Here is an 18663-nt window from a genome sequence, read left to right on the forward strand (position 1 = left end):
GACACCAAACAAGACAAGGTCATCCTGACACCGACAAGGAGATCAAAACTGATGACCCAGTTACGAACCCTGTTGAGCAAACTTCGCCCCACAGCATGGGATTACCTACAAGTTCTTGGCCTCATGGCATCCACACTGGAAGTAGTCCCATGGGTACGAGCTCACATGAGACCCCTACAACGCTCACTACTATCACAATGGAATCCACTGTCCCAGAACTACACCATACAGCTTAAGCTCCCGGACAGAGTTCGGGCCCAACTGCGATGGTGGCTGCAAGAAGCCCACCTGAGCCAGGGAACGAGACTATCCTCCCCAACCTGGATCCTCCTCACCACGGATGCCAGCCTACGAGGATGGGGAGCACACTGCCAGGAGCTAACCGCCCAAGGGCAATGGAACTAAGAAGAGTCAGGATGGAATATCAATCGCTTAGAAGCCTGGGCAGTCAGACTAGCCTGCCTAAGGTTCGGGCACAGACTCCGAGGCAAAGCGGTCAGGGTAATGTCGGACAACGCCGCAACAGTGGCCTACATCAACCGTCAGGGAGGAACCAGAAGCCAACAGGTGTCTCTGGAAATAAACCCCCTAATGTCATGGGCGGAAGTGAATCTTCAAGAGATCTCGGCCGTCCACATTGCCGGCAAAGACAATGTCGCAGCGGACTATCTCAGCAGAGAAAGTCTAGATCCAGGAGAATGGAAACTGTCAACCACAGCATTCCAATTGATAGTAAACCATTGGGGAACACCAACCATGGACCTCCTGGCAAACCGGTCCAACGCCCAGGTACCCAGTTTCTTCAGCCGCAGGCGGGAACCACAGTCCTAGGGAATCAATGCCCTGGCAAAGACCTGGTCACAGGAGACTCTTATACACCTTCCCACCGTGGCCCCTATTAGCCGCAATCATCCACAAGATAGAACATCACAGGGGGCCAGTAATTCTAGTGGCCCCGGACTGTGGCCAAGAAGACTGTGGTACGCAGATATGCGAAGACTGCTGGCAGGGAACCCCCTGCCGCTACCTCCACACACGGACCTGCTTCAACAGGGACTGATCCTCCATGAGGATCCAACTCGATTCTCTCTTACGGTCTGGCTATTGAGAGGGCTCGCCTAAGGAGGAGAGGATACTCGGGGGCAGTAATTGACACCCTACTCCGAGCACACAAGTTCTCCACATCCCTAACATACATAAGGATCTGGAGAGTATTCGAATCCTGGTGCGAGGACCACGACATCATACCATGCTCAGTCAAAATTCCTGCGATTTTTGGAATTCCTACAGAACGGGCTACAGAAGGGATGTCCCTCAACTCCATCAAGGTACAGGTAGCTATCTTGTCATGTTACGGAACCAAGAGCGAGAGTGGCAGCATAGCCTCTCACCCGGATGTCTCCCACTTCTGAAAGGAGTCAAGCACATCCGACCACCCCTAAAGTGGCTGGTGCCTCTTTGGAACCTTAACCTGGTCCTAAATTTCCTAGCAGAAACCTACTTCAGACCTCTCTGCGGCCTGTCTCTCCGTCTATTAACATTGTAGACAGCCTTCCTGCTGGCAGTCTGTTCAGCCCGTCGTATATCTGAGCTACAAGCAGTCCTGCCGAGAGCTGTTCCTCAGACTCACTCCAGGAACCATCCAGTTCCGTCGTTCCTCCTCAAAGTGGTGTCTCACTTCCATCTTAACCAAACCATCTCGCTACCATCTCCAGATGAGCATAAGAATTCGGAAGAGGCTAGACATCTACGCCATCTCAACGTCGGCAGATTCCTAGTCCGATACCTGGAAAGGTTAGAATCCGTACGAAAGACGGACCATCTATTCGTCCTTCGCAGCGGGAAGAAGCAGGGGGAAGCGTCCTCGTGAGCAACCATAGCCCGCTGGATCAAAGAAGTCATCAAGGCAGCCTACGTGGAAGCAGGCCTTTACAAGTCACGGCCCATTCTACTAGAGCCCAAGCAGTGTCCTGGGCGGAAACCAAGATGCTGTCACCCGCCGAGATCTGCAGGGCAGTGACATGGTCCTCCATCCACACCTTCTCCAGGTTTTACCGCCTGGATGTTCAGGCTCGGGAGGACACAACATTTGCAAGGGCAGTACTAAGTGGGCCACAGGCAACCTCCCACCCGGTTCGGGAGTAGCTTTTATACATCCCATTGGTCCTGAGTCCATCTGCTACACGCTAGGAAATGGAGAAATTACTTACCTGATCATTTCGTTTTCCTTAATGTAGACAGATGGACTCAGCATCCCACCCACGACTGCCATTACTCATGGAATTCTCGGGGGACGTCCCCGGGAGCGAGTGATTCAAGGGTAAGCCATGCTTTCCTTCATCTAGGACATCCATCCTACCGGGTGTCGACGTTTCTTGGTTGAGGGCGCTGGCGGATTCCAGCTATAGCCAATTTAACCAGTTCAGATTAATCAAGTTAATCAAGTTTTTCAAATTATTCAGTCATACATATATCTACAATGCTTTTCGAGGAGAATACTGAAGAGCTGCACTTCCTGCAGGGTTATATGTACTAGGGCTGACGTGTCAGATTGAAATCTGATCCATCTCCAACTGCTATCAGGAGTACACTATACCCATTGGTCCTGAGTCCATCTGTCTACACTAAGGAAAATGAAATTATCAGGTAAGTAGTTTCTCCAATTCAGCCATTGTGCGACTCTGCTATTTAGGAAAATAAACTTATTCAGCTAACTTGTCTTATATTTAGTGGCTGCACTGCTGAATATATCTTAAAGTTAACCAGATAAATTATCAGACTAACTCGGCTCTTCCCAGTTATGCCTTCGGAACACCCCTGACTCATCTATCCAAATTTTAGCCAGCTAAAAAGTTATCCATCTAAAACTTAGCAGGGTAATTGCCCAAATATTAATTTAGCTGGATAACTTCTGAGTTATCCAGCTAAATGCTTCTGAATAGGGACCTCCAACTCTCTAGGGTCCTTTCCCGGTGGGACATTGAAAAAGTTTCTAATTGTCTTAGCTCATTTTAATACTGGCTAAATTCTTCTGCAGAGAGGGATGTTTGGTGGTTAGATCCTGAAACCGGGACTCTTGATGAGCATTCCTGAGGCCTGGCAATGAAAGGGGCTCCCTCTTGAGGGAGCAAATCCATCACTTTGGATAGGCGAGATTGAAGAGTGTCCTCCTTGCCACTTGCTGTATGTGTGACAAAGAAAATCTTCTCCAGTTCTGCTACGTGGTCTATAAGCTGCTGTGTCCTCTGGCCAAGAATTGGGGGTAGAGACATCCTCTTCTGAGATCCAGTATGCATTCTCTTGAGAAGGTCCTAATGGACTCCAGGAAGGAAACCCCTCTTGAGTCAACTGAATTGGCATATGCATTGAGACTAGAGGCGCTACAGAACATATCTGATATGGCGTCAAGTCCTCAGTAGAGAAAACAAGCTTGAGATAAAGAAGTCAAGATGAAGGGAGGTAAGTTTAATGAATCGCCCTCAGGGCCTCTCGATCTTTTATGCACAGTTGCTGCTGGGGACCGGTGCTCTGATTGTGCCTTGGGGCAGAACATCTGATTCTGAGGCTGGATATGTCAATGAAGAGAATATTCACATATACTGAATTGAAGCCGATTGTGTCAATAGGAATGTGGAGCCTGAGGCTTTGTGCATCAGTGGTGCCAGGGCCTGATATGTGGACAGCGTCTGATGCATTAATGGGACTGAGCGCCGAGCTCAAATGCAAGGCACTTCCTACACATCAACGAGCCCCATGGGGCCAACGAAGGGCTCACAGATCCTTGTTTGACACTTTTGCGCCATGCTTAACCCTCCGGCAGAGCTGTACTTCCAGGGACCAGGGCTGTAGTAAGGGGAGCTTTGCTTGAGGAGCTCCTGCTCAGCTTGGCAGAGGATGCTCAAAGAGGCTCCCCTCCAAGAGAAGAAATGACTTTGGCTTTTCACTGACCTGCAAAGTTCTTCCATTTTCCAGGCCCTGTTCCTCTGGGACCTTGGTGACATCCAACCAAAGTCATAGCAGTTAGTGTCATGGTCTGACCACAGACCTTTATAACAAATGCCATGACCATCAATAATGGACATCTTTTGGCCACACACAATCCCTGAAACCACTAAAAGTAGCTGGTCTTAAAGCCAGACCTTTTTTTTTTTTTTTTTTTTTTTTTTGTAGTAGCATTAAAAAAGGACTGTAGAGGCAGGAAGATCATGAAGTGAGTTTAAGAATAAAAAACTATCACATATGAACAGATTAGAAAGAGAGAGAGAGGATACATGTCCATGCAGAAGCTCGGACAAAAAGACTGGGTCTTGTGAGGCAGCACTTATGCAATCTCCAGCCCATGCTCAGTAGAGTAAAAGCTCTTTCAGCTAGGAGAGAAAGATCTGTTCAGTACTGTGGGATGTCTCTCACATGTCATGGCTAATTCAGACCTCCTTGTTGATGGAGAAATCTAAGAACCTAGACTAAAGGGGCCTCCATGTAGGTGTTTGGGATCATGCCTTGCCCACATATCTGGTAGGGTACAGTCAAAGTTATAGAAACTTTTGTCATAAAAGGTCGGGCCTTGTCAGATGTCACCCACTTGAGGACCGATATCTTGCAGTCTTTGGAGAACACTCTGTGTATTCAAGAATTTTTCATTTAATTGAGATGACCATAAATATTTTTTTTGACTAATATAGTCATCTTTCACCTCTTCTTTAGTCAGTGATCACTGCAAAAATATTGTTATGGTAAACACTTAACTTTACCAACACAATATTGGACATCGTATTTCCTTTTCCTCCGCCCCCATTTGACTTTGCTGTATGTAGTGTTCCTGCATTCAACAGTTGTAAAGCAACCCATTATTTACAGTCATTAAGACATATCTCTTTAAATCTACAATGACTTTAAGTAATATGTCTGAAAACATTTTTTACAAGCAAATGTATGCTCTGCTGGATATCCACAGACTGCTTTATGTGGTATATAGCCTTCATTGCTTATACCACTTTAAAGCAAAATGTGTAACCAAGGCACCTGCTATTACAGACCATTTTTATTGTGTCAGATCTGGGAACATGTTCTGCCAGTATTTCTGGGGCAGGAAACCTAACCAGTCCCATGTCACACTGACATGAAAATTAAGTTTAAAAATATGATTATGTTCAGGGTTGTTTTTTGGGTGTGGTGGTTTGTTTTTTGAGGTGCTAAAAGCCATCGCTCAAACTTCCTATTGCTAAGAAAATATTTATCTTCACAGTTTCTTTGCACAACCAGCAGAGAAAGCACACTAGCTTAAGACTGAGCAGGGAGTGACCATGATCATTGCTGGGATCATTAGGGCAGTACTTCTCTCATCTTACATATCCTTAAACAGCTTCAATAGAGCATAATGTTGGTCACTAGCTGCAGAGATCTTTGAGACCTAAGACATCTATGCTTTGCTAGAAAGCAAGAGGCACACACCCAGTTCTAGATTTCCTGCTGTTTTCTTAGAACCTAAGTACCTTGTCTCTAGATCAAGGGTTTTCAACCCTGTCCTGTTATACCCTAGCCTGTCAGATTTTAAGAATATCCACAATGAATATGCATGAGGTACATTTTGCATACAGTGGAGGCAGTGCATGCAGATATCTCATGCATATTCATTGTGGATATAATGAAAACCCAGCTGTTGAGGGTGTGCTTGAGGACAGGGTTGAAAACCCTCTGCTTTAGCTCATGCAAGGTATCCAAGCACATCCTCCATGTCAGAGTGAAGTGCTGATGCGAGGAAGCTTCAGATGTAGTCCAATTATACAAAGTTGAATTTAGAATTTAATTTATTTTTTTTTTGTAGCTGCTTTTCTTACCCAGACTGTTTGCCTTGATGATACGACAGTAAAATTTGAAATTTGGGATACAGCTGGTCAGGAGCGGTACCACAGTTTAGCACCAATGTACTACAGAGGAGCCCAAGCAGCAATAGTCGTATATGATATAACAAATGAGGTAAGTGGTTTAAGCTACACTGCTATGGATTTAATCAAATGCTTTGTATTTCTTCAACTAAAACAGGTTGCTTTTTGTCAATTAAGAAACATTAAAAGACAACACCATATTTTCACTTCTGATTTTCCAATGTATCATTTGATTTATGATTGAAGGAATGGGCCTTAGAGCAGGTACATTGTGTAGCAATAAAATAATTGAAAAGTATACAATAAATAATAGTCACAAAGAGTACAATGCATTGATAGATATAAGCACCTGATGCATACATTGATGAATTAAGCACTTGACAGAGGGATAATAATAACCAGTTGAGTAGATTTGGCCCAGTGGTGGATGAAGATGTGGGATCAGTTAAGAAAGTTGTAAGAGTCAGATGGTAGAGAGCAGAATCTCTGCGCTATAATAGTTTGGTAAAAAAAAAAAAAAGGCTTCTCATGCCGTAAAGCAGGGGCAGGGAACCTTTGGCTCTTAAGAAAGTTGAGGGGTAGACTCATTATGGCAGAAAAAGACCATGCCGATCCACACCAACTATTCAGCTTTATAATCTCACCACTTCCTCAGAGATCCTCTGTATTTATCCCTTGCTTTCTTGAATTCAGATTCTGTCCTCCTCTTCACTTCCACGGGGAGGCTATTCCATGTAACTATCACCTGCTATATAAATATTTCCTTAAATTACTCCTGAGTCTACCCTTTCTCACCCTCATCTGTTGACCCCCTTGTTCTAGAGCCTCCTTTCTGTAGAAAGAGGTTCACCTCCTGTGTATGAAAACCTTGGAGGTATTTAAGTGTCTTCTCATATCAGCTCTAGCCTACATTTCCTCTAGGGTATATATGTTTAGATCTTTAAGTCTGTCTTCATAGGCCTTGGAACAAAGACACTGAGGATTTTAGCAGCCACCTTCTGGACCAACCCCAACCAGTTTATATCCTTTTGAAGGTGTGATCTCCAGAACTGTACACAGTATTCCAAGTGAGGTCTCACTAGCAATTTATACATGGGCAATATTGCCCTCTTTTTTTTTTTCTGCTGACCATTCCTCTTCCTATGCAGCCAAATATCTTAGTGTTTTTTGCTATCTTACCAACCTGTTTAGCTACTTTTATGGTCATCAGATATGATCATTCCCAGGTCTTGCTCTTCCTTCATGCTTAGAAGACATTCACTCCTATACTATACTTCTCCTAAATGCATAACTGCATTTTTTTAGCATTAAATCTTAGCTGCTAGACACTAGACCTTTCCTTGATCCCTCTTAATGTTTTTCACACCTGTTGCTGATTTTGGTGTCTGGCAAAATGAAAAACCTTTCTTGATAATCCTTCCGCAGTGTCACTCATAAATTTTGAAAAGAACTGGTCCAAGGACTGATCCCTGCTACATACCACTGTTAATGCCTTTCTTCCAGGACATAGTCACACAAGGGTCAAAAAGCAAACTACTTCTTCCTTATTGTAATACACAATATACACAAGAAGAGGACATATCAAACATTTAATCTCATTTATTAATGTATACACCTAATACCTGTCTAACATTAAAATTCTCTCTAGCACACTCATCCATCACACATGCACACACATCTAAAATCAATTATCCAATATTCATCAATAACATAAGATATTCTTTATAATATACATATCTTATAATATGACTTCTAAATTTTAAGAAACACTGATGTTAGTCCTAATGTCCAACAAAGATCTTCATTTCACCCGTTTTATCTTAGGGGCTTCCTCAGGGATGGACTTAAACATCCAGAATAACTATCCAAATCAATTTTGTATCTTCTTAATCAATTAATTCCATCATACATCATTGATATCTTCATCAGCCTCACATGAATCACAGACTTTCTTGATATACTTCAAAATCATTACTCTTATTTCAAAACCACGAACATCAGCTCTTGACTCGCCGTACACTACATTTGTTGATTATAACACCAATTGATGTCAATTCAACGCAATCTGTCAACGAACACGTACCCGGAACTGACGCGTACTTCGTATGACCCCCAAAGGCCAATGCACTCGCCTGGACAAAATGGAGCAGTTGTTTGACAAACTGAAGAGTAGTAAATCACCTGGACCGGATGGTATACACCCCAGACTTCTGAAGGAACTAAAAAATGAAATTTCAGACCTATTAGTAAAAATTTGTAACTTATCATTAAAATCATCCATTGTACCTGAAGACTGGAGGATAGCAAATGTAACCCCAATATTTAAAAAGGGCTCCAGGGGCGATCCGGGAAACTACAGACCGGTTAGCCTGACTTCAGTGCCAGGAAAAATAGTGGAAAGTGTTCTAAACATCAAAATCACAGAACATATAGAAAGACATGGTTTAATGGAACAAAGTCAGCATGGCTTTACCCAGGGCAAGTCTTGCCTCAAATCTGCTTCACTTTTTTGAAGGAGTTAATAAACATGTGGATAAAGGTGAACCAGTAGATGTAGTATACTTGGATTTTCAGAAGGCGTTTGACAAAGTTCTTCATGAGAGGCTTCTAGGAAAAGTAAAAAGTAATGGGATAGGTGGCGATGGCCTTTCGTGGATTGCAAACTGGCTAAAAGACAGGAAACAGAGAGTAGGATTAAATGGACAATTTTCTCAGTGGAAGGGGGTGGACAGTGGAGTGCCTCAGGGATCTGTATTGGGACCCTTACTTTTCAATATATTTATAGATGATCTGGAAAGAAATACGAGTGAGATAATCAAATTTGCAGATGACACAAAATTATTCAGAGTAGTTAAATCACAAGCAGATTGTGATAAATTGCAGGAAGACCTTGTGAGACTGGAAAATTGGGCATCCAAATGGCAGATGAAATTTAATGTGGATAAGTGCAAGGTGATGCATATAGGGAAAAATAACCCATGCTATAATTACACAATGTTGGGTTCTATATTAGGTGCTACAATCCAAGAAAGAGATCTAGGCGTCATAGTGGATAACACATTGAAATCGTTGGTTCAGTGTGCTGCGGCAGTCAAAAAAGAAAACAGAATGTTGGGAATTATTAGAAAGGGAATGGTGAATAAAACGGAAAATGTCATAATGCCTCTGTATCGCTCCATGGTGAGACCGCACCTTGAATACTGTGTACAATTCTGGTCACCACATCTCAAAAAAGATATAATTGCGATGGAGAAGGTACAGAGAAGGGCTACCAAAATAAGGGGGAATGGAACAGCTCCCCTATGAGGAAATACTAAAGAGGTTAGGACTTTTCAGCTTGGAGAAGAGACGGCCGAGGGGGGATATGATAGAGATGTTTAAATTGAGAGGTCTAGAAGGGGTAGATGTGAATCGGTTATTTACTCTTTCGGATAATAGAAAGACTAGGGGGCACTCCATGAAGTTAGCATGGGGCACATTTAAAACTAATCGGAGAAAGTTCTTTTTTACTCAACGCACAATTAAACTCTGGAATTTGTTGCCAGAGGATGTGGTTAGTGCAGTTAGTATAGCTGTGTTTAAAAAAGGATTGGATAAGTTCTTGGAGGAGAAGTCCATTACCTGCTATTAAGTTCACTTAGAGAATAGCCACTGCCATTAGCAATGGTAACATGGAATAGACTTAGCTTTTGGGTACTTGCCAGGTTCTTATGGCCTGGATTGGCCACTGTTGGAAACAGGATGCTGGGCTTGAATGGACCCTTAGTCTGACCCAGTATGGCATTTTCTTATGTTCTTATGCTCCATCGATGCCAGTTCAAGCGCCACCGACCTCGGACACGATTCGCCAGAAGCACCATGGACAGGGTGACCGTCCATCGCTGACTCCATCGAGGACATCTGCGTCATCGTTCTCTGTGCCGGGGAAAGACCGGACCAACCACCGAGGGGAAACATCGACACCGGTGCCGGCACAGATACTGCAGCAGCATCGACTTCTATCGAGCCATCTGCGAAGAGGGACCAGGGAGAGGAGCCCCCTACTCCTCTGGACCCGGGACCCCTAGGCGTTCCATACCAGTGCCGGGCACCAAGCCTCCAAATTCCTCTGCTCCTCCCAGTAAGGAACAGAAAGCATTGGATGCGTTGGGACGAAGAATTTTCCAAGGGTCCATGTTGATATTGCAAATTGCAGCATATCAATTTTACATGACCCAATATAATAGAAATCTCTGGAAACAAGTCCAGGAGATTGCAGAGACATTACCACAGCAACAACAAGAAGCCTTGTCCTCCATCTTACAAAAAGGAATAGAAGCAGGCAAACATGAAGTCAGAGCTGCCTATGATTCTTTTGAAACAGCATCCAGAGTCTCGGCAGCGGGCATCAGTGCTAGACACCGGGTCTGGCTTAAGGCCTCAGACCTATGCCCGAAAGTGCAGGACAAACTGGCAGATCTACCTTGTACTGGAGACAACCTGTTCGGGGATAAGATCCAGGAAGCAGTGGCCCAAAGGACCATCATGAGACCCTGCGCCAGTTGTCAAATGTCTCCCCAGATGTTCCCTCCGTAGCCCGCAGGGCCACACGTAGAGAACCCAAGAAACAATTCTACAGGTCACACAGATATTACCCTTCTGCGTCCCATGTACGACCGGCTCGGGCACCTCAGAGGGGACATGCGTGACAAGCTAGAACATCTAGACCACAGCCAGCTCCACAAGCTGGCCCTGCGTCTGGATTTTGACTCTATTACAGAGAGTAGCAGCCATATTCCAGTGGGGGGGGGGGGGCGCCTGTGCCACTTTGCAGCAAATTGGCATCCAATCACCACGGAGCAGTGGGCATTGTCCATTGTAACCCATGGTTACCGTCTAAATTTTTCAAAAACACCCCTGGCCTTCCCACCCATTCTATCCTGGAGCTGGGACGACCACACAAGGAAATTCGAGTCAGAGCTCTCAACTCTTCGGTCAGAGCCGTAGAACCGGTTCCACCGAATTAGCAGGGAAAAGGGATCTACTCCAGATATTTCCTAATTTCAAAAAAGACCAGCGGCCTCCGGCCTATTCTGGACCTCCATGCCTTGAATACATTTCTTCGCAAGGAACGGTTCAAGATGGTGTCCCTGGGCACCATGCTTCCTCCACTTCAACAAGGGGATTGGCTCTGCTCTCTCAACCTGCAAGACGCATACGCCCATATTGCGATATCCCCGCCTCATCGCAATTTGTGGTGGGCCGCAGTCACTATCAATACAAAGTACTACCGTTCGGCCTAGCCTCGAGTCTTTATGAAGTGCCTGGCAGTTGTGGCTGCGCAGTTACACAGCAGAGGCGTATACGTTTTTCCATACCTGGACAACTGGCTCATAAAAAGCCAGTCAAAACAAGGAGCCCTCGACTCTCTCGGTCTCACCATAAGGCTTCTAAACTCATTGGAATTTCTAATAAATTACACCAAATCCCAATTGACCCAGTCTCATCTTCTCGCCTTAATAGGAGCAGACCTAGACACGACACTGTTCAGAGCATTCTTACCCCAACGACCGTGCGATTACGCTGTCCAACCTTGCCAGCTTATCCGCCATCAAAAAAAGAGCCTCAGCTGGCCAGCTACTCGGGTTGTTTGGCCACATGACATCAACAGTCAGTCACCCTATGGCACGCCTGGCCATGAGTGACCCAATGGACACTGAAATCCCAGTGGCGACAAGCTACATAGCCATTGTCGTCCTTGGTACACATAACCAGCCAGCTTCTTTTTTCCCTTGCCTGGTGGACACACAAAGCCAACTGACAAGAGGGTCTTCCTTTCCAGCAACCGGCTCCTCAGGTGACCTCCAACCTAGGGCCTAGATTTATCAAAATGTGGTAAGTACCGCATGCGATAGCAAAAGGGGCGTGTTTTATGCTAATGTAGTATTTATTGCATTTTGCGATAATTACCTGTGCGAAGAGCTAAGTTAGTGCACATTGCGATACCATTTCATATTCTGCGATAAGTGCCAAACCCGATGTATTTCCTGCATTCAACCACTGGGGGACCCGTTTTTCAATGATCCCGAGAGAGAGCGAGAGAGAGCCTGGCCATCATAGAATGTCCCAGACATAGGTATTTGTATCCCTAGGATAGGCCAACCTAGTAACTCGAGGTGGGGATTAGGTAAGAGTGTAGGGGGTTAGGGGCCGCTTTCACATTGTACATGAGACGTACAAACAGAACAATTTGGGCAAGGGTCTCTCAACCTAGCTTGATGGACTCTCTACCTGGGTAACATCAAGCTAGGTTGAGAGACCCTTGCCCAAATCTCATCTTGGAGTGAGTTTCCTCACTCCGAAGGCCAGCTAATCTTCACAAGAGACCACTGTTCTGTTCGTACATCTCATGTACAATGTGAAAGCGGCCCCTAACCCCCTACACTCTTACCTAATCCCCACCTCAAGTTACTAGGTTGGCCTATCCTAGGGATACAAATACCTATGTATGGGACATGCTATGATGGTCTCTCTCTCTCTCTCTCTCTCTCTGCCCACTCTCTCTCTCTCTCTGCCCACTCTCCGCCCCTACTCATCCCATTTTGCGAATTTGCATCGCACCATACGATATGGTACGATCACATGCGGTAAACACGTTTTCGCATGCGTTAAAGGCCTATCGCATTTTGAAAAATGACCCCCTAGGTTGGGGAGCCCACGTCCAAGGCCTTCAAACTCAAGGGACTTGGACAAAAGCCGAAGCGATCCATCAAATCAACTTTCTGGAGCTTTGAAAGATGCGGTACGCCCTTTATGCATTTCAGGATTACCTCTCCAACAAAGTTGTCCTGATTCAAACAGACAACCAAGTTGCAATGTGGTACCTGAGCAAGCAGGGGGGCATGGGCTCTTAATTGCTTTGCCAGGAGGCGGCGCAAATTTGGGCCTGGGTCCTGTCACATTCCATTCTTCTGCGAGCCACTTATCTAGCGAGCACACAGAATACACTGGCAGACTGCCTCAGCCGACGTTTCCAGCCCTACGAATGTTCTCTGGATCCCTCGGTTGCAAGCAGAATCTTCCACTGGTGGGGTCAACCGACTATCGACCTCTTTGCGTCCAGTCAGAATCCCAAAGTGGAAAACTTCTGCTCCCTGCACAGGAACCGGCATGCAACTAGCCAGGGATGCCTTCGCCCCCTCCCTGGAACAAAGGCCTGCTTTATGCGTATCCTCCGATTCCACTAATAAGCAAGACTCTCTTGAAGCTACAACAGGACCGAGGCTTAATGATTCTCATAGCCCCATACTTCGCAACCTTTCTGTCCAGGACCCCATTCACCTGGGCACGTCGCCCAACCTCATAACACAGAATCACGGCAAGTTACGCCACCCGAACCTCCAGGCCCTCTCTCTGACGGCCTGGAAGTTGAAAGGATGATACTACAACCACTCAAACTTTCAAATGATGTATCTCAAGTCCTAGTAGCTTCACGGAAGCCTTCCACGCAGAAATCCTACTGCTCTAAATGGAAGAGATTTATCTTGTGGTGCATTTAGAAGGGCTTGGGTCACTTTTCTTGCCCCACATCGTGTCTGTTAGATTATCTCTGGCACCTCTTGGAATCTGGTCTCCAGACATCATCTATCCGAGTGCACCTTAGTGCCATCTCTGCTTACCATCAAGGAATAGGGGATGCCCCGATAACGGCTCAACCCCTGGTGAGTCGCTTCATGAGAGGCTTAGTACAGCTTAAGCCTCCTCTATGGCCACCGGTCGTGGCACGGGACCTCAATGTCATACTCGCATTGCTCATGCGCACTCCTGTGAACTCAGATAACTTTCATGGAAAGTACTCTTCCTAGTAGCCATCATGTCTGCTTGCAGGGTAAGTGAGTTACAGGCCTTTGTGACCTACTTACCCTACAGAAGGTTCCTCCATGACTGGGTGGTTCTCTGCACTCACCCTAAATTCCTTCCTAAGGTGGTAACTGATTTCCATTTAAATCAGTCCATAGTCTTACCAACTTTCTTTCCAAGACCTCATGCTCACCCAGGTGAGCGAGCTCTCCACACCTTAGACTGTAAGCGTGCTCTTGCATTTTACTTAGACCGCACTACAGCCCACAGGAAGTCCACCCAATTCTTTGTACCTTTTGATAAGAACAAACTTGGGAATGCGGTGGGAAAGCAAACACTGTCAAACTGGTTGGCAGACTGCATCGCATTCTGTTATCAGCAAGCAGGCCTTCCACTGCAGGGACGAGTTAAGGCACACTCAGTCAGAGGACTGGCAACGTCAGTAGCACACAACCGTTCAGTACTGATGGCTGACATCTGCAGGGCTGCAACATGGAGCTCTCTCCACATCTTCACAGCTCACTACAGCCTGGACAAGGCTGGGCGACAGGATTCTGTCTTTGGCCAGTCTGTCCTAAGAAATTTGTTTCCAGTGTAGAAATCAAACTCGTCCTACCTCGACCTGCTGTCAATTTCAGGCTGCCTCATCTTTGCCAACAGCTTCCCAGTTGTCGTGCCTGTTTCACATGTTCGGTGCTGCCTGGCCTCATACGTATGACTCAGCCTGTAGCTTGCTATTCACCCATATGTGAGGACTACCGTCCTGGGAGAAAGCAGAGTTGCTTAACTGTAACAGGGGTTCTCCCAGGACAGCAGGATGTTGGTCCTCACGAAACCCGCCCGCCACCCCACGCAGTTGGGTTCGCTTGTGTTTTATTTTTTTATTTTTTGCTCGTACTTTTGCTACAAACGACTGAAGGGGGGACCCCTGGTGGCTCCAGGACTAGTGGCATGCTGGTCATGCTCAGTGGTGCCAGTCAAAGTTCTAGAAACTTTGACAAAAGTGTTCCGTGATGGGGCTCCATCTGATATCACCCATATGTAAGGACTAACATCCTGCTGTCCTGGGAGAACACCTGTTACAGGTAAGCAACTCTGCTTTCTTCTTGGTGTAAACTCTGTTTACCACTGCCTTTTGTGGCCTCCCAGTAAACCAGTTTCTAACTCAATCGGTCACTTTAGAAACTATACCAAGGATGCTTAATTTATAAGTTGTCTATGCAGAACCATGTCACAAGCCTTACTGAAATCCAAGTATACCACATCTAGCACTCTCCTTGCCAGGTTCTTATGGCCTGGATTGGCCACTGTTGGAGATAGGATGCTGGGCTTGATGGACCCTTGGTCTGACCCAGTATGGCATTTATGTTCTCCCCATCCAACTCTAGTCACCCAGTCAAAGAGAGAAATTGATCGGATTTATCTGAAAAGACATGCCTCAGATTATGTAACCCATTGGATTGTAGAATTTGCATTATCCTCTTTTAGCAGCAATTCCATTAATTTTCTCACCACAGAAGCCAGACTAACTGGCCTGTAGTTCTCAGCCTCCTCCTTACTTCCTCTTTTGTGACTAGGAGCCTGTCTCCAGTTCTCCAGAACTACTCCCAACTCTAAAGAAGCATTGAAAAGGTCAGCCAGTGGAACTGTCTGATTGCTTTACCCACTTTGTTTAGTTAGCTCCTCACAAACACACTTTTGAAAATCAGTTGTTTACCTCGTTTCCAATCCTGTTTGTGTTCATTTTATATGGTCCTGCTTCTGGACCTTCCACAATGAACACCGAACAAAAATATTTGTTAAACACCATCAGCCTCTACGCATTTCTTTCCTGTATCTCTGACACAATGCCACTTTTGCACTTCCTTCTATCACTAACATATCTGGGGGGGGGGAAGTCTGGTCCCCACATTTTACCATACTTTCCATTTTTTCTTCTATTTGCAAGTTTGCATGCTTAACCTCTTTCCCAGCTTCTCTTAGATTTTTGAGATGATTAAGAGGCATCCTTGACTTTTATTTTTCTTATTTTATTTAATTTTAAGTTTTATCTTAGATTTATTTTCTTTGTTTTCATAACATTTTTACCTTTGATTGCGTGTTTTATATTGATGTTTATAATTTCCTAATTTTATGTACCTGCCATTGTGTTTTATTTATTTTAATTTGTAAGATGTTGTGATTGATTACAGAACAGCGGTATGCAAACACAAATAAAATAAATAGTCATCTGTCTTCCTCTTCAATCTCTGGTAATTTATAAACACTAATCTCTCTTCCTATCCTTTTCAGCTACTTCTTTGGAAAACCATTGAGACTTTTTTTTGTTAGAAAAGTAAAAAAAAAAATAAAAATTAGTTGTCCTTCTAATATCTCCTTGTAGTTTAGTCCACTGCTCTTCTATTTCCCCTATATATGGAAAAAAAAAAAACTGGGCAGGGTTCCTGAAAACCAGACTGGTTAGATGTGTCCCAAGGGGCTGGGTTGAGAACCACTAGTCTGAACAGCTGGAGTTAGCCAAAAAAAATAGCATTGTTCTGGCTGGCCCTGTGAAAACCTGCAGTGGCACTCAGTGGAGCAAGTGCTGTGCTGAAAGTTTTATTCTCAGGAAACGTTCTTTGGTCCTTGGCCAGCAGTGCATCCTTTATCACCATTCAAATTGTTCAAAGGGGAAAGAGAGAAAATGAAGGCCAAAAAAAAAAAAGGGGAGGGGGGGGGGGGGGCGGCGACAGGGAAAACAATTGTTCCTATTATCCATTTGGAAACATTCTTTCTGCCCAGCACCAGAAATGTGATGGGAGGTAGTTCATTGTGGAGGTGGCTGCATATATGTTGGTGAAGTGGCAGAATGCTTTTAAAACCCTGAGATTATATTTAGAAAGAAGGTGCTAGGTAAAAATTAGTGCACTGGTGGGTTTATCTCTTTCATATGTAGCACCTGAGTGTGTGTATGAACCCCCCATATCACTGCTTGAAGTTCCAAATGATCTTGTTTGTCTCATGTTTTGTTACTGGACTGCTTTAATAGGCAAACAGTCTTGCACTGCAAGATCTTATGCTGGTAGAACATCCATTCTACACAAAACTAGTGTTTATCTAGCAGTCTTACACTGATTGAAGCTTGGTACTCGATGATAAAAGGTTTGTCAGGTATTAGTTCAGATATTTTACAACTTCTGAACTTAGTGGTATGTGTTTACATTTTCAGACTGATGCTTGTAAAAACTTTAATATACCACTTAGTTAAATTTCAGTAGTGCATTAATGCAGTCTAGTAGCTGTTGGTTTTTTTTATATATACCGACATTTTATCTGTTTACATTCAGGTACTGGAGGTATTTCCCTATCCCCAGAGGGCTTACAATCTAAGTTTTGTACCTGAGGCAATGGAGGGTAAAGTGACTTGCCCAAGGTCACAAGGAGTGACAGTGGGACTCTAACCCTGGTCTCCTGGTTCGTAGCCCACTGCTCTAACCACTAGGCTATTCCTTCTAGATAGTGAAACACAGGTGCCATATCCTACATCACTGAGATTACATCTTTCTGCATCTTATTTGTCAGTTTGGTATTGAAATAATTACCTGTATGCTTCAATTATTACCTAAAGCAAAGATTTGAGACAACTATATTCTCAGTTACTTAAAAATGAGGACAGCGGCAAGGCCTCAATGTGCTCTTCAGCTAAACTTTTCAGTGATCAGTAAAGATGTCTCTGCACACAAGTGAGATTTGAAAGCATTAGCATGCTTCATAAAATCATGTTGCAATATGCGTCACAGAGTGCTGCTGCATTTCTCATTTCAGAGATGAAAAGCAATGGTTTTAAACTGTAGTGATAATTCATGTTAAATGTTTATTAGAGTATACATTATCTTTGAATATATATAGCAAGAGGATTTTATTCTTACTGTGAACAAACATTTTAAAAATGTACACAAAGCTGTAATTACAAAATGAGATCAATTTTTTTTTTTTTTTTTTTGCAGAAGAGAATTGCTAGCAGAAATAGAATATAATTTTTACTGACATAAATATAAACCACATACTTTTCTATAGTAGCAGCAGTTATTAGCTCGCCAGTTGAGATAATGAATCTTTGAAGCAATTACTTCTAAGGTCAAGGAATAAAATAAAGATGGTCTTTGGAACTACTAGTATTAGAATACTAAGTTAGTTGCATCTTTGGTCATGCACAATATTACATTAATTAAATACAAGACCCAGTACTCAGGGTCAACAGTACAGAAGGAAGAAGACAATTTTTTTCCTATAACGAGAGGCTTCATACTTTTTCACCTCAACAGTGTTTGTGCTGTGGGGAAACAGTGTCATAATTCTCTTTTTTTTTTTTTTTGCATGTATATTTTGAGAATTTACAATATTACAGTATTTAGCTTTAAGAAAGGAAGAAAATGCATACTACAGGCAAATAGAAAAGGTAGAAAATGAAAAATAAGTTATTGTTTATACTTTAACAGGAGTCTTTTGCAAGAGCAAAAAATTGGGTCAAAGAACTTCAGAGACAAGCGAGTCCTAACATTGTAATAGCTTTCTCAGGGAACAAAGCCGACCTAGCTAATAAAAGAGCTGTAGATTTCCAGGTATGTTTTTTGTGTATGTCTCTGTGTATTTTATTTAATTCCTCTCTTTCTATCTATATATCTGTCTCTCTCTAATCACTGCTTATCTATCTTTGTATCTATATTTCTTACTCCTGGAGAGTTTATTATAGGAGGACCCACAATTTGGGGTTCTTTTAATGCGAAATGAAGAATACTTTAAAGCATTCAGATACACTGGATCAGATTCAAAACTGAGCCCCAATGTGTGCTTTTCTTGATCTGTTATTGAGTTGGATGAGGTCACTAAGGGGATGTATTGTATTCCTGTTTGCCCATACCTTTCAGAGGTAATCCTGTCTTAAGGGCACATTGCATTT

General features: G+C 43.9%; 1 protein-coding gene across 1 annotated transcript in view; it reads left to right on the forward strand.

The window, feature by feature from the left end:
• The window catches only part of RAB5A (RAB5A, member RAS oncogene family), a 71770-nt gene that overhangs the window by 41770 nt on the left and 11337 nt on the right, over positions 1-18663 (forward strand). Inside the window, exons 3-4 of the mRNA XM_029589278.1 lie at positions 5825-5976; positions 18203-18325. Coding sequence (XP_029445138.1) covers positions 5825-5976; positions 18203-18325 — 275 coding nt within the window. The remainder of the gene's footprint in view (positions 1-5824; positions 5977-18202; positions 18326-18663) is intronic.

This window comes from Rhinatrema bivittatum, chromosome 2 (assembly GCF_901001135.1).
Source record: "Rhinatrema bivittatum chromosome 2, aRhiBiv1.1, whole genome shotgun sequence".
Taxonomy (NCBI): domain Eukaryota; kingdom Metazoa; phylum Chordata; class Amphibia; order Gymnophiona; family Rhinatrematidae; genus Rhinatrema; species Rhinatrema bivittatum.